Genomic DNA, 24,083 nt, shown 5'->3' with positions numbered 1-24,083 from the left:
TCAAAACGTGATCTCATGTACAAATGAACTTAATTACAAAATAAAAACAGACTCAGAACAAACTTACAGTTACCAGGGTGGAAGAGTGAGGGGATAGGATAGCTAGGGAGTTTGGGATGGACATGTACACACTGCTGTATTTTAAATGGATAACTAACAAAGACCTACTGTATGGGGCAGGGAATTCTGCTCAACATTCTGTGGCAGCTTGGATGGGAGGGGAGTTTGGGGGAGAATGGATACATGTATATGTATGGCTGAGTCACACTGCTGTCCACCTGAAACTATCACATTGTTGACTGGTAATGTTGTTATTGTTTAGTCACTAAGTTGTGTCTGATTCTTTGTGACCCCATGGACTGTAGCCTGCCAGGCTCCTCTATCCATGAAATTTTCCTGGCAAGAATATTAGAGTTGATTGCCATTTCCTTTTCTAGGGGATCTTCTTGACCCACGGATTGAACCCGCATCTCCTGCACTGCAAGCAGATTTACCACTGAGCCACTGGGGAAGTCCATGAAAAGTTTAAAAACATGTGATCTTGTGATCTTGGAAGTTAGTGTTGCTCACTTCCTTCATCCAAAAGACTAATAGACAAGCTTAAATGGGAACCTGGACATTTTCCCCATCTCTTACCAAATTTGTCCTTTTTTGACTGTTGTAACCCTGTACCTGGCACAGTCTGGCACATAGTAGTTACCAAGAATTTGCATTCAGCTGTTGACTATCCAAAGTAAAACCTCTCTAAGTTGTCCTAGTATGTAGAATAGGACTTTTTCCAATTTTAGACTGGAATGGTATGAGGATCTTTGAGTACAAGGAAGATAACACCCCCAAGCAAATGTTTGGTCCACCCACATCTTGTTTTCCTCCCTCTAGAAATGTTTCCTTCAGACTCTCAGAGCCACTGCCCTCGTGGGGAATATAAACACCCCCTCAAGGCTGAATTAGACCAAGTGGACTGGTGGACAGGTCAGGCATTATGGATTCTTCTTCATTGTAATCTCTTTCTAGAGGCTTTAGTCTGAAGAGCCTTGAAGTAAATTTTTAAAAAGGATTACCTACCTCTGAGGATGAGATATACTCAAGTTATCTACAACGAGAGGTTTGTAACAATGGACTCTTGCTGTACCTGACACAGATCTTCCCCTCCCACTGGAACTCTGAATTATTTTGCTGCAGGCTACAACATTCTGAGCAGTATGTTGGGAGTTGACGGGAGGTGGGGATAACTCACCTGTACAAGCTTAGCAGAGCTGAGCCGCTGCAGCTTGTTGGGCTAGCCTTTGATGCAGACTGGTTGGACGGGTTCTGGATCTACAGAAGAACCGGTCTGACTGGCCTGTTGTGCCAACATATTCTGGTTTGATTCCATGTTCCACAGACGGTAGAAACCTGCCCAGCCAGTTAAATGAAAGGCATATTAGGTTATCCATTGCACACCTTATATAGCTTAGATGCAGCAGAACTCTTCCACACAGCAGTGGTGTCTAGCAAACTCTAGCATGGTCCAGAGAGGTGTCTCCCACTGATTACTGTGTAAGTTCATAGCTTCAGGGAAAGTCCGCAGTGAAACACCTGCTTTTAACCAAGAGCAGAAGTTTTCTAAATAAATTGAAGGGTAAGTTAATATATTTTTTTATCTTTCTCAATTTTCTATGCACTTTTAGAAGGTTAAGAAATTAAGTTTAAGATGATATCTTTTTAACATGGTAATACCTGCATTGTATCTTTTATATAAATTTGCTTAAACATTGTTTTATAGTACTTGCATACATATATTTTCATTGATTTGTTTGAATAAAGGTTACTTGGCATATAATATACTTTTCTGTACTTTTTTGGTAAGTCATGCATGGCTATGGTCATTAAGAAAGCTGGGTTGAATAATTTTGCTAAATATATTTCACCTATTAATGTAATGATTCATCTTAAGCCATCTACTCCTTTGATAATATACTATTATGTTTTACAGGCTGTTGCTATATGGTAACATTTTATATGGCAAATCTAATTGTGGATAAAATAACTGCCTTTTTAAGGCATTAAAAAAAAAACAGTGCTATTTTTCTTGGTGATCCTCAGCACATTAAAAGAACAATTCACAGCAAGAAGTGAGGAGTGCGAAAAACAAAGATTGTGGAATCTGGTAACTGATTAACTATTGGAGCTCAAAAGCACTTGCTGAGCTGAATAGAAAGGAATGAAGACAGGTTTTGTCATGCCTATTAGGTCTGAAAACCTTTTTAGGTTAAAGAATATTTGGATCTTCTTTTAGTTTATATTTTAAAATAATTATTTTACCTCTCTTTTTCATAGATCCAATTAATTTATTTTAGTAATTTGCGTCATTTAAAATGAAAGTTACCAATCCCTTTAGGTTTATGTTGGCATACAAACCTACTCCTTAGTTATTAGTATTAGACTGAACTGAATGTTAATATAACAGCTGACATATGAACTTTATCATGGAATTAAAAATTACTTTTAAAAATAGATTTATACTAAATACTTTCCTTTCAAAGACTATCTGCAGATCATCATATGAGTCACCTTGAACTGAGCAAAACTGATGCATTCTTTTCATTGTCCCTTTAGAGTCTTCACTTTGTCATTATTTTCAAATTCAAAGGCTATAATAGTTTCTTCAGGATGATAATAAAGAATTTATTTTTTTAAGTGAGTAAATGTTCAGATGAGATTCAGTTTTTGCTGGGAAACCTTTTAGATGCTTGCCTACTCCAAGGCAATTCTGCATAAAGCTTCTGATATTCAGCTGAATTTATGAAAAGCTATGTAATGTTGAATCTGCAAAAGGAATGTGCTGATTCAGCAAAGCAAAAAATTAATTTTATTCAGCATAAACTGTAGTATGACAATTTTTGAAGAAAATATGGATCAAAAATTTCAGTTGATTGAATTTTTCTCTTTTAAATTAGTTTTCAGGCTAAATATAGATGTACATCAATAGTGTATACTTACACTGTTTCTGGTAAATATATTATACCTAGTAACTTAAAATTTTTAAATCTTACTATATTTATAATACAGAGCTTATTCTTTAAAGATAGACTTAATTTGGGATTCCAGCTTATTTAGTAGGCATTTTTTATGTTTATGGTTTTGAGCAAAGCTATTTAGGAACTAGATATATATTTCACATAAAATTTGTGGGTAAAATTTCAAGTCTAATGCTACATTTTGGAGAGGGAGTCTGCAGTTTTCACTTAATGGAATTTTTAGTTTCAAATATAAGATTTCCTATTCAATATGACTTTTATATATTTTCCATAAATTGATTCCTTTAAAATACTGATACATTGTGATACTTTGATTAAAATTAAGGATATACAGATTTATCAATCAAATTAGGAATCTGTGTATGCATATATATTCTATATAGCCCTGCATTATCTGAGGGCCTAGGTCAAAAACTGTTCTAGTCATTTAATAACCTTTTTACTCTCTAAGTCTAGCTGGGGATGCATTCCTTTATCTTTATTGCTAGCCACACAGTCTCACACAATGACTCTTCTTGTCAACCATGCTAGCTTTCTTAACACCTATAACCTTCTTTCCTGAATGTATTCATGGGTTTCCTATCAAAAGCCCTTAGAACCATGATATTTCTCAGCTAGAAGGACTCTTTAATGACTGATGAATTCACTTTTTAGTTGAATGAAAAGCCCCAAAATGTAGCTGAATCACACAGTCTAAGGGGAGAGGTGGTACTAGACCACCCCAGCTTCCTGATATCAGCCCAGACTAATATTTTTTCACCCCTCTACATTGATTCTTCTGAATGCTACATAAAATCTACTCTGTGTTCTAAAAGATTCCTAAAAAGGTAAAATTGTATAAGTTATGTTAAGGATTATCTGCTGAACCAAGAAACTCTTTGCTTTTTTATTTTAGTCTATTTAATTATTGCCCTGAACTTTTTTTGGTATAGTGGCCAAATTTATGGGATTGCCGTTGGTAAGGAAGATGACTACCTCTTCAAACCCTAATCTCATAAGGCCATCACAAAATGTTGTATCAAACTGATGAGTATCTCACATTACTCCATCTTTATCCAGATTATTTGTGGATACTGCTGTCATTTTTTAACTTATTATTACTTTATACTGTCTCAACTGTTTTCTTAGTATGTGTGTAAGTATATATGTATTTTTGTATTGTTTTAGTCATTCTTACATGGATACAGTTTAGAATTTGCCTAAGAAGATTGTACTTCTAAAATTTGGTTAGAACTGACAAAAACATTTCAAAACGTAGATGAAGACCAGGATTACAGGACTCAAAACCCATCTTAGAGGGGATAAGAACCTGTTATATAAAGGGCACTATCTTAATACAGCGCTTTGTACACAGCACTCAAAAATGCTTTAAGTGTTTTTAACTTGAGGAATTCAGAGGTAATAGGACCACAGAAAGCTTGAGAAAAAAGGCTTTTCAATTCTGATTCTTCAAGCTAAAAGTTAATTCTCCTAAGCTCTTTATCTTTTCACAGGTAAAATCTTACCAAGGGGATGTTTCTAAATTTGGTAAATTTAGTTCAGTCCAAGTGGACTCTGGAAAATAATTTGTTTCTTATCTTGATACTCAAGAGAAAAGGTAGTATATTGAAAAACATATGGGTTTTTGGCCCAAATTGGGATGGATTTGAATATTCACTCTACTACAAACTAGTTTATCCTTGGGAATTATTTAATGCTGAGTTCTCTTTTCTCCATCTGTAAATGAAGGAAATGGAAATCATTCTGTAAGAGTAGTTGGAAGAATCAAATGAGATATTGTATGCAAATACCTAGGACAATTCCTAGAACATAGTAGGTATAGCAGTCAATATTCTTCCCACATTTTTAATAGAATATATAATCAATTTCAACAAATAGCTTGAGTAAGAGAAGTCAAAGCTTTAACTTAGAATATACATTTTTGTCAGAGATAAAATTTAATCAGCAATCTTGGCAAGCATTAAGATTTAATATTTTAATCTTGTTAAATTAGAAAAATTAGAAACCCATATAATTGAACCCAATTAAAGAATCATTTCAAAGACACCTTTGTTAAATGTATTTTGAGACCAATTGCTTGCTAAGTCACTTCAGTCGTGTCCGACTCTGTGTGACCCCATAGACGGAAGCCCACCAGGCTCCCCCATCCCCGGGATTCTCCAGGCAAAAACACTGGAGTGGGTTGCCATTTCCTTATCCATTGCATGAAAGTGAAAAGTGAAAGTGAAGTCGCTCAGTCGTGTCTGACCCTCAGCGACCCCATGGACTGCAGCCTTCCAGGCTCCTCCGTCCATGGGATTTTCCAGGCAAGAGTACTGGAGTGGGGTGCCATTGCCTTCTCCTTTGAGAGCAATATACCGATGTGATTAAAAGGCTTGGATAATTTTTTAAAATTCAGTCATCTCTACCAAAGGAAGGATGTGACAAAGATAGTGCAAATTATGCCTTACTCATACCTAGTATCTGTTCTTCAAAGGCATTTTACATCTATTTATATATATCATTTCACATGACATCAGATTAGTTGGCCAAGGACTTGTGTGTGCTCTAAGGACTGTGCTTTCTACTACTGACTGAATTATTTCTCCAGGACTATAGAGTATGTTTTTTCCTCCAAAAGATTATCTGATGAATTAATTTACTGTAGGTTAATATGAAATTATATTGCATTCCCTTGATAGTAGATAATGATAGGAAGAGTGTGTCCAAAATTGGATGTAAGAAGATACAATAGGATTCAACATGTTCTAAAAATAATATTAAATTAGCCACAGATTGATAAACTGAGGAAATGGAGCCAATGAACAAAGTTCACTAATGAGATATCTCATTTCATTAGTCAGAAGGGAGTTCAGAATAGTATGATAAAAAGCTTATCTAATGGAAGTTGGGTCAACTGACACATCTTCCAATGTGTGAAGAAGGAACAGGAAAGAGATTATGGCTTGATATTAAAGTCAACAAATAGATCCACTTTATAACACAAACTGATCTTACTGGACCTTTGCAATCAATTTTAACTTCCTGAAAGATGTTTAGCTGCTATACAAATAAGCTTTATGGGAACAATATAATTTGAATTTATATCCATGGTAAATGCATTAAACTGAACAACTCATGTGTATACCTAAAAACAAAAAAACCACTTCACCAATTTAGCCCACTGACTATACATTCTTACTAAAACTATTACATCCATAAGCAATTTAACCTTATATGATTATTCATTAAATTAGCATTTAATTTCCATTTAATTTTCATACATTCAAAGTGGATATTACTATAAACAATTGAAAAGCACACATGTAATTTTTAAATTTTTCTCTATAAATAGCTAATTTGAATACTACAGGACTAAAAACCAAACTTGCTATGCATCAAAAACTAACTGGGAATTAAAGAATGGTACAGCTCATTATGTTAAAGACATATAGTTTTAAAAATAATCAGAAAACTATTAACTTAGAAATTATATATTATTGACAAAGTGGAAATACAGCTTATATGGAAATTTTTTTTTCAAAGTTCTATCTCGTAAGTCTATTCTCTTGAAGGTTCTGAGTCTGTCTCTACAATGATTTAAATTAGGAGTGAGAAACACTTCCAACATGAAAATATTTTAAACCGAATGAATTTCTTGAAATGAATAAATGAATCTTGAAACATTAAGAAATAAGGTTTTGATAACTTCAAATAACATTAAGAAATAATGATTGATAACTTTCTGTAGCTTGCAGTATAATATTCATAGACATAGAGCAATATTACAGAGTTCCGTGATGAGGAAAAAATTTACATTTAACATATATGGATTTTCCTCAACTTATGATGATTCGTCAACTTAAGTCTCCATGAATCCACTGTAAACTGAAAATATCACAAGTCAAAAATGTGTTTAGGACTTCCCTGGCAGTCCAGTGGTTGAGACCCTGCTTCCACTACACAAGTTCAATTCCTGGTTGGGGAACAAAGATCCTTCATGCTACATTGTGTGGCCAGAAAATAATTTTTAAAAAAATTTTTGAACGCATTTAATACACTTAACCTGCTACACATCATTGCTTAGCCTAGTCTACCTTGAATATGCTCAGAATACTTAAAATAGCCTACAGGTGTGCAAAACCATCTACCACAAAGCCTACTTTATAATAGTGTTGAATATCTTAAATAATTTTTTGACTACTGTACTGAAAGAGAAAAACAGTATGTTGGTCTGGTTATGGAATGGTTTAAGGCCACTGACTGTTTACCCTTGTGATTACATGGTTGAATGGGAGCTGCAGCTCAAGGCAGCTGCCCAGCATCATGACACAACATCATGCTGCATATTGCTAGCCCAGGAAAAGATCAAAATTCAGAATTAAAATTATGGTTTATACTGAATGCATATGGCTTTCACACCATTGTAAAGTCAAAAACATTATTAAAGTCAAATCATCCTGGGGCAGATTGGTGTCAATGTATGGCAAAACCAACCAATATATTAATGTAAAGTAATTTGCCTCCAATAAAAAAAAATAATGAAGTCAAATCATCTTAAGTCAAGGACCATCCATACAAGTCTACATTTGGAGGTCTCCTAACTGAAAGTAGATGAAATGCACTCTGAGATAAAAGGATTATTTGCATTTTTAAAAATATTAATATTGTGATCAATTTTCAGTCATATAGTAAGTGTGCATGTGTGCTCAGCCCTCAACTGTGTCCAACTCTTTGCGACCCCATGGACTGTAGCCCATCAGGCTCCTCTGTTCATGGGATTTCCCAGGTAAGAATAACAAAGTGGGTTGCCAATTCTTTCTCCAGGGGATCTTCCCCACCTAAGGATCGAACGTCCATCTCTTGCATCTCCTGCAATGGCAGGTGGATTCTTTACCACAGCACCACCAGGAAGCACCCCAAATAAGTACTGAGTGGTAAATATCCATCTACATAGAAGTTCAGTGAGCCCTTATCTTCTGCTCTAGTCACTGTCCAAGAACTCGTTTGACGAAAGTTAAAAGAGATAAATGTTCCTTGCTCAGGAACAAGTATACTGTCTTTTAACTATAATATAGAACCAACCACTGGAACCTGACTATTGACCAGGAACCTGAACCCCGGACCTGGAAACTGGCAATAGGCCATTCAGCAAGAAAAGCTGTTCAGTCCATTTCAGCACAACAATACCAACCTCTTTTCCCACAGTTTTACTTGCTAAGATGAATGACATGTCATTCTAGTTCCACCAGTAAGTGTAAATTAAACACATTAGTGTAAATTAAATTCTCAGCAGTTCCTTTGGTACCACAACAAACCACATGTTAACACTATTAAAACCAGAAGTCAGATGAGGGCTGTCAGGTTTGACCTGACAGGAAACTGGTGGGCACTGCAATGACTGGCGCATCCTGGGCCCAAGAGGAGTCCAGCTACATTACAGAATAAATATGGTAAAACTATTTTTTCATTAGTTTAACAATATATGTTTAACTAATACACTGTACAACTAAAATGGATTGTTTGAGAAATGAGTATAGCAATTTCAAATGGAAAGTGAGGAACTTTAGCTTATTTTTGTCTGATGTATTTGATCCATTCCCACAAAACCTGAGATGCACGGAAACTTGATCTTCTGTGAGAAAGGTATTTTCTAATAAACTTCATTTCCTGAATTTGGCTGCCAGTTTTTAAAGAGCCAAACAGTTACAGAAGGAACAATTAGTATGTACTCTATAAATACTTTTATGTCCAGCATTGATCTGAAGACTTTATTGTTTAAGTCCACATTGGTAAAACCGTAAGCAAAAACAGATTGACTACCTTGCATCCTCAAATAACACTTATCACTATAGTAAAACACAGAATTTTGAATACTACAAGTTTGTCTTGGACTATTTCCAATAGGGTCTGGTTACAAGAACTAATTCATTATAACATTTAATGTGATCCTGGAGCATGGCTCTGAAGAATATGCTGGATGAAGGCTCTAATCAAGTTGATTAAAAATAGAAAACTGAATGGCTACTTATGTGCTCTAATTGAGTAAATACCACATTTGTCTGCATAATGATAGAAACTTAGCTTAGAGAAAACGAGGAAGAAATAGGTACAATTGAAAAAGAAATCTGATTAAAATAATATCTTCTTTAATTTGAACTATGTCAGAATAGAATAATTATCTGAATTTTTAAAAAATAACATTCTTAGAAAGTGGTTAAATTAGCTAATGAACTGAAAAAGGAAAACTAGACTGAAGAAGGCATTGAAATAAGAAAAAGTGGGAACATAAACTGCTGAACAAAGTCCAATAATAACAGATACTATTTTCAAAAGGAGTTATCAAACATACTCAGATCTTCACTAAATTAGCTCAGATCACAATCAACTTGATACCAATGTTCCCTTTCCCAAGAAGTTGAATAGATCATAAATCTCTGTTAAATAAATGATTCCTTACAACAATCAATTTCTTAAATAAATGAATAAATTAGTTTCCCCTTTCCTTACAATTCTGCAGTTGGGTAGTTCTTAAAAACCCCCTAGAGAAGAGAATCGGAGAAGGCAATGGCAAGCCACTCCAGTACTCTTGCCTAGAAAATCCCATGGATGGAGGAGCCTGGTAGGCTGCAGTCCGTGGGGTCGCTAAGGGTCGGACACGACTGAGCGACTTCACTTTCACTTTTCACTTTCACATTGGAGAGGGAAATGGCAACCCACTCCAGTGTTCTTGCCTGGAGAATCCCAGGGACGGGGGAGCCTGGTGGGCTTCCGTCTGTGGGGTCACACAGAGTCGGACACGACTGAAGTGACTTAGCAGCAGCAGCAGCAGCAGAGAAGAGAATGGCTACTCGTTTCAGTATTCTTGCCTGGAGAATTCCATGGACAGAAGAGTCTGGTGGGCTACAGTCCATGTGGTCTCAAAGAGTCGGTCACGACCGAGTGACTAACACTTTAACATCTAGAATATAACAGAAATAATAATATAATAACTCCCTGACTTATTTAAACTTAATCATTTGAATCAAGTAAGATATGTAATACCACTTAACAAATTATTATTTAATCCCTTCTATAGATAGCATCACCGACTCAATGGACATGAGTTTGAGTGAACTCCGGGAGCTGGTGATGGACAGGGAGGTGATGGACACAGGTGCTGTGATTCATGGGGTCGCAAAGAGTCGGACACGACTGAGTGACTGAACTGAACTGATAGTTATAAATCTCTCACAATTTGCATACCAACGCAACAATTTCACTACAATTACACAACATTGCAGTCCATGGGGTCACTAAGGGTCAGATACGACTGAGCAACTTCACTTTCACTTTTCACTTTCATGCATTGGAGAAGGAAATGGCAACCCACTCCAGTGTTCTTACCTGGAGAATCCCAGTGATGCGGGAGCCTGGTGGGCTGCTGTCTATGGGGTCGCACAGAGTCGGACACGACTGAAGCGACTAGCAGCAGCAGCAATTGGAAATATCTTTTCAATTAGCTATAGCTCTTAAATTTATCTATTATTAACAGCTTCTTATACTATTTAAATACATATATACAACCATTCAGGCTTCCCTGATGGCTCAGTCAGTAAAGAGTCTGCCGTGTGGGAGACCTGGGTTCGATCCCTGGGTTGGGAAAATCCCTTGGAGGAAGGCATGGCAACCCACTCCAGTATTGTTGCCTGGAGAATCCCCATGGACAGAGGAGCCTGGCAGGCTATAGTCCATGGGGTCTTCAAAAGTTGGACATGGCTGAAGCACAGCACAACACATATAGCCATTCAGTCTTTAACAATCCTGTGAAATATCAAAGGTATATATTATTATCTTCATATCCTTGATAAACAACTGAGGCACAGATAGGTTAAATTACTTGCTTTAAAGAGGATTATAATTAAAAATTATAATTCATTCAAAAAATTAGGTGGAGCTGCTGCTGATTCCCCACTATCAACCTATACAAATACATTGCACCCATGCGTGCTAAGTTGTTTCAGTCAGGTCCGACTCTTTGTGACCCTGTGGACATAGCCCACCCGGCTCCTCTGTCGGGGGGATTCTCCAGGCAAGAATACTGGAGTGGGTTGCCATGTCTTCCTCCAGGGTATCTTCCCAACCCAGGGATCAAACTTATGTCCCTCATATATCTGGCATTGGCAGGCAAGTTCTTTACCACTAGCGTCACCTGGGAAGCCCACATAACTACATTACGGTACACTTACAGTTTCCAGAACTCACAGCTATTTCCCATAGCAGAACATTTGCACATGCCTTCTGCCTAGAAAGCCTTCTACCACTCTGTTCCCAATAGGCAAGCTGCTTCAAACTTCTGTGATGTGTCCTCTAAGAAGTTTCACAAATAATATCTCAGTTTTATAACAACCCTTTCGGGTACAACTGAGCGACTAACACTAACTAACTTTTGGACACAGTAAGGATGAGTATTCTAATTTTCCAGTTGAGGAAGTAAGACTTGACTAGGAAACATACAAATAACCCAAGGCAGGGCGAGAGCACAAATCCTGGTTACCTCTCAGCTCAGGACTCGCACAGCACCACAGGCTGGGAATATGGCCATATGCCACCAATGACTGTAGAACAAGGTTACGGCTTTTTGGAGCACGTCCTACTCTGTCCCTTCTGAGGTTACAACATAATTCAAGTCCCTTCAATCTATTTAGTTTTCAAACAGATTGAAAAATCTTACTACACGAAAAATCTAGCTAGGAAATCTAGAATAAACACTTTCACTAATTCCATTAGAAATCAATTTATATTCCTCTTTCAAATGTCCATGTCTATTGTAGGCCAAGTGAAAGAACACATGTGCCAAAGTTACCAAGAAATAAAATTGTTTTTGCAAAACAGTCTAAAAACTGAGATAAAAGTGCTTCACTCCAACCCTGACCAAGAGAACCCCATTTACTTTCCTTTTTCTCAATGAGACTTAAATTGCTCAAATCTAAAAGTCCTTTTAGTAAAGTCGTATAATGTAAATCTTTCTGAAGTAAATAGAAAAATGCACTGGAGCTGTAAATTAGCATTTCTGAATAATTTTTCAGAAACTTTATTTGGTCATTTTCTCAAAAATATTTTCTAAATTAAAAACAGAAAAGCATAGAATAAGCTTCATATAAAGTCTATTATTCAAAAACAGCACAGTGTGCTGAAAAGATCATAGATGCAGGACTCGAGTCCAAAAAACTCGGTTTGGAATCTTGGGTCAACTTATCTGCCAGTTTGTACATATAGTGCTAGTCACGCCACCTAATTTATCAACTTCTCTGAAAAGATGAAAACTGCACCTGTTCTACCTTTATGATATAATTATTTTTAGGTTCAAAAGAGAAGATAAGTAGGAACAGTACTTTGAATTTTTATCATCATAAACTTTTCTTAAATCCATTTTCTAACAGAATAAACCACTTCTCAACTAATGGGAATTTCAAAGTACTATCAATAAATCTAAAAGTGTAATTCTTTTATGGCTTACATTATCTATATCACAATATTCTTTAAAACAAGTTTAGATAGATCTGTATATAGTTGAGAAGGAAATATTCCTGCCAACAAAGGGTCATTTGAATCTTCCCTTTTTTATTATGCTATATTTCAAATTCCCTAAACCTCTGACCATTTGACTTATCACTCAAACCAGGATATTTTTTAGAGTAAATGGGAGCCCTGTTAATAGCTAAGCCAGAAGAATAGACATTAACCAGAACTGTTGATGGTAAGCCAGGCATATGAGCATTGTATATAAGAAGTGAACTAGATTTGGGAAGAGGAATTCTATCTATCCTAAATAGCCTGCAAAAACAAATTGTCCTAAAGGGTGAGAAGTGAATTAAAACAGAATTTAATTTCACTTCTCATTTATAATAGTTCAGATTATAACTTAAGTAAAATTGAAAAGTATTGGCTAAAACTGAAAGTCTCTAAGAGCTGAATTTTTAACATAAAACATTTTGGAATGGTAACAATCAAAGCTTCCTTAACCTAACACATGGATTAGGAAAGGAAAAAGTCATTATTTTTTAAAAAGTCTATTTTTCTCAAACATAGTTAGAATAGGAAGAATATGGAGGGGGGAGTCAGCCAGTGTGTTTGAAGACATATCTGTAATTTGTGAGGCATGAATACATTAAAGGTCACAACTATTTGCCATCCGTGAATAGATTCACCAGTTTACTGATGGAAAAACCATTATTTAAGATGTAAATCATTATATTTTTAAGTGGACAAAGCAATGACTATTAAATGTGCTTGCTCTTGTGAACCTATCAAGGAATGTTTTAATTAATAGACTCCAAGTGTCAGTGATTTGTTCCTACAGTTCATATTATTTTCCACTTACACGACTGTAAATAAATATTGTTCCCACAGCTGCCATTGTGGTAGCATTATACATATATATGTTATATATATATATTTGTATTTTTATCATCATAAACTTTTCATAAATACATGTATATACATTATACATATATGTGTGTGTACACACACACACACACACACACACAGGGCAATATTGTATAGAACGACATCTGCTGAATTAAAATGTTAGTTTTTCAAGTTTTCGAAAATACAATCCATTTGTATTTTGATCTCTACAGATCACCCTACAGTCTTAGTGATCACTCTTAAATTATTTTATCATCTCTGTAGCAGTTGAGGTCTGAGGTTCTTACAAATGTCAGTGTTACAAAAAGGGTCTAAGGCCTATCCAACAAAATTTCTGGGCTTAAAAATCCGTATGCAGAGATATAAAATATTGCCCAAGTAGCCACTATATAAAAACAGATGATCTGGAAGAAAAAGACGCCCCTTTCTATTGACAATAAATTACTTTGCAATACCAGATCATAAACATTCTTGATCAGCCCACCATCATTTAAACCTATGCCAACAGGCAAGCACATGGTGTACTGTATAAGACTATTAAGTATAAAGAGATAGGTCCGAAATTGGGAAAATTATGTATCTAATAAAACTTTACCTATTGCTGATGTGAAATGAAGTAGCTAAGTACTTAAAAACACAAACAAACAAAAAAAACACAAACAACTTTAATAGCTTATAATGGGAAATGAAGATGCTCTATGTAGCCATAGTGATAATCTAAATAAATAAAGCTTCTTTATCAAAATAAAGTTGGAAGTTGGCTAGACTAATGAAGCTAATTTTTCTAATTAGAAAGCAATGTATAATCTTTAATGTCTGTTATAAGCACTTTAATGACCACCTAAGACTATCAAAATAAAAACTGTGATACTGACATCCTCCATGAATGTTAAATATATCTTTAAAACAATTATAAAACTGCTCAACCTAACTGGAATCTTGGCACCATCCATTCAAATCATAAAACATTTTGGCACTTGGGGCAAGATCACTAATTGATGTATACCCCTACCCCCAAACAACACTTAATAATTACTGTAAACAACTTTTTAAAAATTAAATCAAGTGTTCATTTAGGTTGACATAAATTTTGACAGTTAACATAATTTTCTATTATGTTAATACTTCTCTCCCCTCTTATCTCTCTTATTATACTTAACTCATTATTTTTATCTCTCTGTGTCTTATTATCTCCTTTGTTTTGCTCTTAAAATAGTTCTGACTGTAGGGATACAGCTCACCCTAGTATGTGTGTTCACATTAGAAGTGCCAAACTTTATTGTAAACAATCATAATGGGTTTATTTATTCATTTATTTTTTTTTCCCTGTCCGTAGCCAAACTTATCCCCAGGTCCCAAGGCAGGGAACCCAGGACCCATGAGCTGCGGAGTTTGCTGTGGCAGTCATCCGGGCCAGCCCCTGCCATAATGGGTTTAATTACTAAATTTTTTGCCTGGGGAATACAGGCCTCAGTATGCTGGGAAGAGAGGAGAACATGATGTATAGAGAGGGAGAAGAGATGGGACATAGCCAGCACAAATAGCAGAAATAGACTATGAATCAGCTCCATCCTGATTCATCAGGTAAACCATGGAACCTCATTTGTTCATTATATATGATAGTCTTGGGCTGTCCAATATGGTAGCCCCTAGCCACATGATTGCAGCCATGAAATTAAAAGACGCTTGCTCCTTGGAAGGAAAGTTATGACCAACCTTGATAGTATATTAAAAAGCAGAGACATTACTTTGCCGACCAAGGTCCGTCTAGTCAAGGCAATGGTTTTTCCCGTGGTCATGTATGGATGTGAGAGTTGGACTGTGAAGAAAGCTGATCGCCGAAGAATCGATGCTTTTGAACTGTGGTGTTGGAGAAGACTCTTGAGAGTCCCTTATACTGCAAGGAGATCCAACCAGTCCATTCTAAAGGAGATCAATCCTGGATGTTCATTGGAGGGACTGATGCTAAGTTCAGTTCAGTTCAGTTCAGTCGCTCAGTCGTGTCCGACTCTCCGCGACCCCATGAATCACAGCACCCCAGGCCTCCCTGTCCATCACCAACTCCCGGAGTTCACTCAAACTCATGTCCACAGAGTCGGTGATGCCATCCAGCCATCTCATTCTCGGTCGTCCCCTTCTCCTCCCGCCCCCAACCCTTCCCAGCATGAGTCTTTTCCAGTGAGTCAACTCGTCGCATGAGGTGGCCAAAGTATTGCAGTTTCAGCTTTAGCATCAGTCCTTCCAATGAACACCCAGGATCGATCTCCCTTAGAATGGACTGGTTGGATCTCCTTGCAGTCCAAGGGACTCTCAAGAGTCTTCTCCAACACCACAGTTCAAAAGCATCAATTCTTCGGCGATCAGCTTTCTTCACAGTCCAGGACGTAAAACTCCCAGACCTCAAGGGGGCAGTGCTGGGCGTGAGGTCGCTAGAATCCTAATTTCTGTTGCTCTGGGTGGAAGCAGTCTGATAGGTAATACGAATTTTCATTTCCCAGGTACCCAGTAAGCTTGGAAAGCACTGTTCTAAGCCACAACATTTGTGAAATGCAAATATTACAAAGAGTTCAAATATCTGCTTCCCTGTTAAAGAAGTTTTCTAAGAGATCTTCAGGATTTCGTAATTTATTCCACCATGTGAGTTTTAAAAAGCTCCTTAGCTTAAGCCACTCAGTCGTGTCCGACTCATTGCGACCCCATGGACTGTAGCTTATCAGGCTCCTACGTCCGTGGGATTCTCCAGGCAAGAGTACTGGAGTGAGTTGCCATTTCCTTCTCCAGGAGCTCTTCCCAACCCAGGGATCGAACCCGGGTCTCCCACATTGTGGGTAGACGCTTTACCATCTGAGCCACCAGGGAAGCTCTAAAGCTCCTTATTGGAGGCAAAGATCTAGAGTATGCCCAGTTTCGTTAAAATGATTATCCTAAAATTCCACAATGAGAATCTAAGAATTTTGAATGGATTCAAAGATACTCTCTGCTTAAATAAAAACAGGAATCCCTCAACGGATGCCCAATTCATTCATATTTACACGGAGATGGCCTCTCTGGCAGGTACTGAGTTAGTTTCTGGTGATAAAAAAAAAGTGAACAGGATGTGGTTTTCATCTTAGAAAGGTTAAGAGTCTAGTGGAGAGACAGAATTAAATAATGAAAACTGTAGTAAGTGTCAGTAGTACAGGGTGCTGTAAGAGGATCTAATAAAAAAGATTAAAACAAGATAAAATTTGGAAGTGAATGAGAGATGCTTTAACAGGGTAATGAATGTTCAGCAGCCCCAACAGCATTTGCTAGCATGGTACAGAATCGTCCCGTTATGCTCACTCGCAAGGAGTAAGCTGCGATACTCATCCCTTAAGACCGGGAAAGAATGGGAAAATTACCTTTACATTTTATATCTATGATTTCCTAAATACAACCTTTTTTTTTAACTTAATTTTTTAAAGTTTATGATGTTATCCTCTGTCTTCCTCCCAGGTCTTATAAGTATTAAAATATTTAACTATTTTAAAAGATATTGTAATTCTTGTCTATTCTGTTTATTTTATTCACATTTACAGAATTTCTGATACTAAAAATTCTTCTTTTGGAAACCAAAATAAATAGGAAAACATACTAACAATTTCAATGTTTACAAACAAGCACCGACAGAAAACGTCGACCTAAAAAGATTATCTAACAGCATGTTGTTCCAATAAACAACGCGGAACTTCTGATTCCGTCTCATTCCAGGTTCGTCAGAAACCGTCTTGAACCTGAGCACAATATACACAGCGTTTATTTTGCTACACGGCCTCGCCAGCCAGTCCTGTCACGTCGCATCACTAGACTGTCGGTAAGACCTATGTGGCGGAGAGCGACGTTAGACTGATACGTGTCCCTTAACTCCTCAATTATCTTTAACTTTCCATCTGGTACAGGCCACTCAAACATGCCTCCCCAGAAACGGGCTTAAGTCCGACACATCTGAAAACGCCTCAGGAGAACTCGAAGCTCCGCAGTCTCAACAGCCTGAGCTTTCTTCGGGGTATCTCAAAATCGCTGTGGCGCCCGGCAGCTCTCGAAGCCCCTTCGGACCGCTCGGAGGCGGCGCCCCTCCTCGCCAGTCACCGCCCACCGTGGTGGGACTGCGCGCCGACCCGCTCCTCCCCTGGGAGCGACGCCTCACACCGCCGCGGGAGGAGGAGGAAGGGGCGTGACGTCGCGGGAACTCCCACGCGACGTTGCGTGACGTCACGCGGGGCCCGGGCGGGGCGCGCGGGGTTGGCAGCCCTCGGGCCCGCCCCCAGCCCGGGAAAGCGCGGGCTGCCCCGAGGGGGCGGCTTGGCCGCCGCCAGTTTGGTAGGTTAGTCAGGGAGCGAGGAGAAAAGCAAACGGCCGTCTCGGACTTTCCAGTCTCAGAGCGTGCCTGCTTCCCAGCTGGGGGCTTTGGAGACTCTCGAGGCCGTCTTGTAAGCTGTGAGTAGAAGGAATCGCTTTCCCCCGAACCAGAGCGCTGGGTCCTAGCGACTACTTCCGGTCCGCAGCGGCGGGCTGACCGAAGGCGTTTGGCCCGGGGGTGAGGATGGCTGCTTGGTCCTCGGTCTGAGTCGAGGAGCGGGCTGGGGCAGGCCTAAACTCAGCGGGAGGTGGGCCTGAGCGCTCACGGGGTACCGCTCGGTGCAGTTCCTGGGTCTCCTCACCAGCTGAGAGCTTGGCTGCCGGCGCCGAGCCCGCCCCGCGCATGCGTCGACCTGCGCCCGGGGTCGCCCCGCGCGGTCTCGGCGCCAGTCCTGTGGGTCGCTTCAATGAGGCCGCGGGAGAAGCGGCTGACTGCTGAGGGTGCTGGGATGGGAGCCTCTGGACCTCTGCTCTGCCCGCGAGAGGACGACTCAGAGTCTCTGTTCAGTGTGTTCGGAACCCTTGTGTGACCCTAGGCGCCGCTCTTACCTCACCTGTGTAAGCATATGCCTGGTGTGACAGGAAAGAAATCTCTTGAGCACGTTCAGTGTGGTGGTTTATGATTTACACTCAGCAGGATGCGTAGAAATGTGTTAAATGATTGCCGACCTTTCAGCCCAGAATGCAACTTGAGAGGAAAGATGCACGTTTCTGAGAAATTGAAGGGCAGCGTCGTGCCAATAAATAACGGTTCAATATCAAAAGAGCTGCCAGCAATAAGTGCTAAGCTTGCAAACTAGAGTGGAGAGGGTTTTGTGATCCAGACTTTGCAAGTTTAGTATTGATACATTGTTATGTGCGGGGGAAAAAAAAAACAACCTTTTTACTATCTCTGAAGATAGATATATTTAGTAAAGGAAGTTTATTTTACACTATTGGCTTTAAACCATTTAATACTAAAATATACAATTTTAAATTGTTCATTAAAGTAACAGATATTGCTTTGAAATTTTTGATTAATAGAAGTAATTGGGATTTCTCTGGTGGTCCGGTGGCTCCCAGTGCAGGGGGCCCGGGTTCGATCCTTGACCAGGGAACTAGATCCCACATACTGCATCTAAGACCCAGCGCAGCCAAATAAAAATAATTTAAAAAAAAAAGAAGTTATTAACTTACTTTGGGGGGGAGGAGCTTCTTAGAAGTATTTTGGAGTTCACTGACATCACAACTTGAGTTCCAGCCGTGATGTTGCCTCATAGTGTGACCTTGGGCAGGTCATTTAATCTCTTAAGCCTGCTTTCTTCAACTCTAAAATGAAATCAGTAATAGTGGCTGTTTTATGCAGTTGCTCTGACGATTAAAAGAGAATAGAAAATGGCACACTCCATGGTATATACTGAACACTTAATAAATGGTGGCTTTTATTGACGGTAGAAGAGACCCATTGCTTTATCTTTTAGAACAGTCCTCTTTGAAGATAAAGCTGTATTAATTCAATGCACCCACTTTAAAAAACTTTATTATATAAATAATACAGTAATGCATTACTATATTATAGTAATAATATATATAATAATTAGATGTACATTATGTAAATGATAATATAATACACACTAAGACGACAGAGAATGAGATGGCTGGATGGCATCACCGACTCAATGGACACGAGTTGAGTGAACTCCGGGAGTTGGTGATGGACAGGGAGGCCTGGCGTGTTGTGATTCATGGGGTCGCAGAGAGTCGGACACGACTGAGCGACTGGACTGAACTGACTGAGAGAAACACTAGAATTATGAAACCTTCATATACCTATCTGGTTGCCCAGCTTCAATAATTGTGATAGTTCAACCCTTCTTGATTTATCTGTCCACCTAACATTTATTTATTTTCACTAGAGTATTTTAACGCAAGTCTCAGTGAACCTTCAGTTTACCTATAGAGACCACAGTATTTATCACTTTAATAGATAAAGAAAGGGCTTTCTTTTCAACATGATTATTTTATTATCATATACAAGAAAATCAAAAAATTAACTTCCTAACATCTAAAATCTAGTACTTGTTCAGTTTTCACCATCTTCAAAAAGTGTAGTCACAATTTTGGAAAGGCTTAATAAATGTATTTTTATTTCTTTAGTGCTTTATAGTTTACCAAGTGACTCTGCACATATATTGCTCCCTTTGGAAATGGCCATTGCTTATCTTAGCCTCTTCATCAAAGACCTCAAGAAATAGTTAGCAAGAGACACTTACATCTATTTGGGCAATTGTTGGCAATGGTAAGGCATTGGCTAAGGAGCCCAATGTGAGGTTTAGTAGACTTATTAATCATTTAATTTTTTTTAGTAGTAACTAGTTAATGGTTTCAGTTTAAGAACACATATTAAAATATTTATTAATTCACTTGAACTTCCTATTAGCCTCTTGCTTCCTTCAGGGGTTACACAAATAATAAACTTAATCATTCACCTTTACTCTGAGAGGCACAAAATAACTTCCCTAGTTGCTTTATTATGAGTTGTTTCTGTATCCATAGATCTTTGCTGTGTGTTTCTTGCTCACAGATTTCTCTTATGAAAAAGCTGTTCAGATACTTGTGTTATGTCAGTCATCTTTCTTGCTCTTTTACAGTGTGTGTGTGTGTCTAGATGTGAATGCCTAAGTCAAGAATATTTCAGAATGCTTTTCAGTTTTTGGTTGAAAATGTTGTATTCCATATCAGCTCAGAAGTTTAAAAGCAATAAATTCTTTAAGAATGGTGAATTGGTTCTGACCATGAATGATTACAAACCTCTCTATGTAAGAGTCCTGTCAACATAACACAATGTAGGTAATTGCTTCCTTTTTGGCAGAATAAGAAAAAATTCACCTGAAAAAAATTTGTATGACTTAAGGCCAGATAACTGAAATTGAGACTTTTCTCCCCATAATCATCTTTTTTTCCTCACTTCTACCTCCTCAAATTCTAAAGTGATTGATCATAGGTTAAGAAGGAAAACTTGAGTATAGCTGGCTGGGCTTGAAGTCATGCTGATTTCAAATTACATAAAATAAATGTAGAATTCATTTATGTTGTAATCTGTTGTTTCAGGTATTTCAGCTGGCTAAGGGCAACTTCAGATGTATATAATGTAACAGAAAAGGTCAGGAAACATTAACCAGTAGAAGCCTGGAGCATATTAAGCAAGATGAACCTCTCAGGAAGCAGTTGTGGAAGCCCTAGTTCTGCAGATGTATCTAATGATTTCAAGGATCTTTGGACAAAACTGAAGGAGTGTCATGATAAGGAAGTACAAGGTAATTTTTTTCTTAAATACCTATAGCATGGTTCTGCTGAGACATAGTAGTAATAACTAGTCTGTGTGACAGTTCAAAGATCTCCTTCTTAAGGGACCTTTACTGTTCTAATTTTGGGGGATTCATATTTATGGTTGAGTTGCTGCTTTTTGACTACAGACAACTACCACAGGATGTAGCTGTTGCACAACTTGTAGTTACTTGTAATGTGTGTGGTGTGGTGGAAGGGGCATAGAAATTGTTGACTGAAGATCTGGATTTGAATTCTGATTTCATTTATCTACACGCTCTGTGATCTCAGCCAAGTTATATAACCGCTACACTTAATTTTCTTCTGTGAATTTATTTACAGGATTTTTTTATATACTTCTTAAGTTCAACAAACCTTGAGAATTTGTTTCTAAGTGCTTGGGTTTGCCACCAAGCCCTGTGATCCAAAAATAAATAGCAGTTTGCCTTCAGAGAGCCTGCATTTTGGTAGAGATAAAGTCATATGAGCAGATAATTACAATGTAATAAGATCTAAAACATTTATATGAAATGTAGTGAGCATACAGACGATTGAGCTGTTGTGGTTGGATAAGTATATAAATATTATATGTGATTGTTAAAATGTACTATGAAAGCTGATCTCAAGTTTGATATTAAACCTTCAGTTCAGTTTAGTCGCTCAGTTGTGTCCGACTCTTTGCGACCCCATAAATCACAGCACGCCAGGCCTCCCTGTCCATCACCAACTCCCCGAGTTCACTCAAACTCGTGTCCATCGAGTCGGTGATGCCATGGAGCCATCTCATTCTCTGTCGTCCCCTTCGTATACCTATCTGGTTCTGTGACTTTAATACATTTCTCCTTGTGTGGAAATGCTTTGTTTTACATGTATTTCTTGATTACGTGTTGCCACCATAGGTTTGCTGATACAGTGCTTTGTAAGTCACATAGCTTTTTCTTTTTTTAATTGAAGTATATTTAATTTACAATTGTGTTGGTTTTAAGTGTACAGCACAGTGATTCAGTTATACGTAAATATGTATTCTTTTTCAGATTCTTTCCCATTATAGTTTGTTACAAAATGTCAGTCACCTGTGCTATACAGTAGGTCTGTGTTGTTTACCTGTTTATAGTATGTATAGTAATGTGTATATGTTAATCCTGAACTGTTAATTTATCTCACCCCATCCATCCCCTTTGGTAATCATAAGGTTGTTATTTGTGTCTGTGACTCTTTTTCTGTTTTGTATCATTTTTTTTAGATTCTCTGTATAAGTGATATGATATTTGTCTTTCTCTGACTTGTTTCACTTAATGTGATACTCTCTAGGTCCATCCACGTTGCTGCAAATGGCACTGTTTCATTCTTTTTTGTAACTTTTATTCCATTGTATATCTGCACCACATCTTCTTTAACCATTCATCTGTCAGTGAACACTAGATGCTTCCGTATCTTGAGTATTGTAAATAGTGCTGCTGTGAACATTGGGATGTATGTATCTTTTCAAATTAGTTTTCTCCTGCTATAACTCTTTTTTTAATTTTTTAAGAAAACTCCATACTCTTTTTATTTCCCTAATGATTAGTAATGTTATCTTTTCATGCTTATTGGCTGTATTATCTTTTCCTGTTTATTGGCTATTTATGTATCTTTGAAGAAATGTGTGTTCAAATTCTTTGCCTATTTTTTAATCAGATTGGTTTTTGTTGTAGTTGAGTTGTAGAAGTTCTTTGTATATTTTAGATATTAACCTCTTATCTGATACATGATTTGCAAGTATTTTCTGCCATTCTGTGAGTCTTCTTCAAGGTCAATTGTGTCCTTTGATGCATAGAAGTTTTAAATTTTGGTAGAGTCTAAATTATCTACTTTTTTCATTTGTTGCCGATAGTCCTTTTTTGTTCCAAGAAATCATTGCCAAATCCATTGCCATTAAGCTTTTCCCTTGTGTTTTCTTCTAAGAGTTTTACAGTTTTAGCTTTTATGTCTAGGTCCTTGATCCATTTGAGTTCAAGTTTGTATTTAGTGTAATGTAAGAGTCTAGCTTCGTTCTTTTGCTTGTGAATATTTCACTTGCCCAGTACCACATGTTGAAAAGACTGTCCTTTCCTCTTTGAATGGTCTTGGAACCCTTCTCAAAAACCATTTCATCATATCTGCCAGAGTTTATTTCTGGGCTCTATTCTAATTGGTCTATATGTCTATCCTTATGCCAGTACCACATTGTTCTGATTATTGTAGCTTTTTATTTTGAAGTCAAGAAATATGTGGTGTCCAACCTTGTTCTTTTTCAAGAGTGTTGTGGTTATTTGGAGTCCCTTGAGATTTCATAGGAATTTTAGGACAGATTTTTCTAGTTCTGCAAAAGATATCATTGGGATTTCAATACAGATTACATTGTATCTGTAGATCACATTGAGTAGCCTTGACATCTTAACAATGTTAAGTCTTCCGTTCCATGAACATGAGATATCTTACCTTTTTAAAATTTCCTCCAGCAATGTTTTGTAGTTTTCATCATACAAGTCTCATCTCCTTGGTTGTTAAGCTTATTCCTTAATTTTGTATTGGATGCTTTTGGATGCTACTGTAAATGAGATTTTCTTGATTCCCTTTTCGGGTTGCTCATTGTTAATACAAAGAAACACCATTGATTTTTGTGTGTTGACTTTGTATCCTACAACTTTACTGAAACTATTTCTTAATTGTAGTTTTTAAATTCGTGGCTGAGATAAACATTAAAAACTCTTTATTATGAAAGGTTGCTGTTTCAGTACATCTCCCACTTCACTTCCATACTTCTCTGTTATGCTCATTCTTTGATAAATTATTCTGATCTGTGTTTCCTTTAAAGCTCTCTTTCAGCATATTAGGATTGCTGATGTAGTCTAGGTACATTAGTGTTCATTTAGAAGTTCAGGTATCAGTGGAGTTATTATTGTTTTATTGTACTTTTTATTATTATTTAAACTTTTTTTCTAAAATTGTCAAAGTACAAAATAAACA

General features: G+C 37.5%; 1 protein-coding gene and 1 non-coding gene across 5 annotated transcripts in view; one reads left to right on the top strand and one right to left on the bottom strand.

Moving 5' to 3' along the window:
• The first annotated feature begins 1,440 nt into the window (after positions 1-1,440).
• RBBP8 (RB binding protein 8, endonuclease) overlaps positions 1,441-24,083 on the top strand; it is an 80,946-nt gene continuing 58,303 nt past the window's right edge. The window contains exons 1-3 of one of the 4 annotated variants that reach the window (XM_055417105.2): positions 1,441-1,621; positions 17,142-17,244; positions 20,880-21,085. In XM_055417105.2, the coding sequence (XP_055273080.2) occupies positions 20,977-21,085 (109 nt within the window). In that variant the 5' untranslated portion in view covers positions 1,441-1,621; positions 17,142-17,244; positions 20,880-20,976. The other 3 variants (XM_055417104.2, XM_055417102.2, XM_055417103.2) reach the window with 3 other exon arrangements.
• LOC129549949 (small nucleolar RNA SNORA5) lies at positions 14,734-14,868 on the bottom strand. Its single transcript, XR_008684750.1, has one exon. It is a non-coding gene; the product is annotated as a small nucleolar RNA SNORA5 (small nucleolar RNA).

This window comes from Moschus berezovskii, chromosome 28, assembly GCF_049115385.1.
Source record: "Moschus berezovskii isolate FMDL1 chromosome 28, NW_MosBer_1.0, whole genome shotgun sequence".
NCBI classification, from domain to species: domain Eukaryota; kingdom Metazoa; phylum Chordata; class Mammalia; order Artiodactyla; family Moschidae; genus Moschus; species Moschus berezovskii.
Note: the sequence above shows the minus strand (reverse complement) of the source record. Positions and strands in the feature narration are given on the sequence as shown.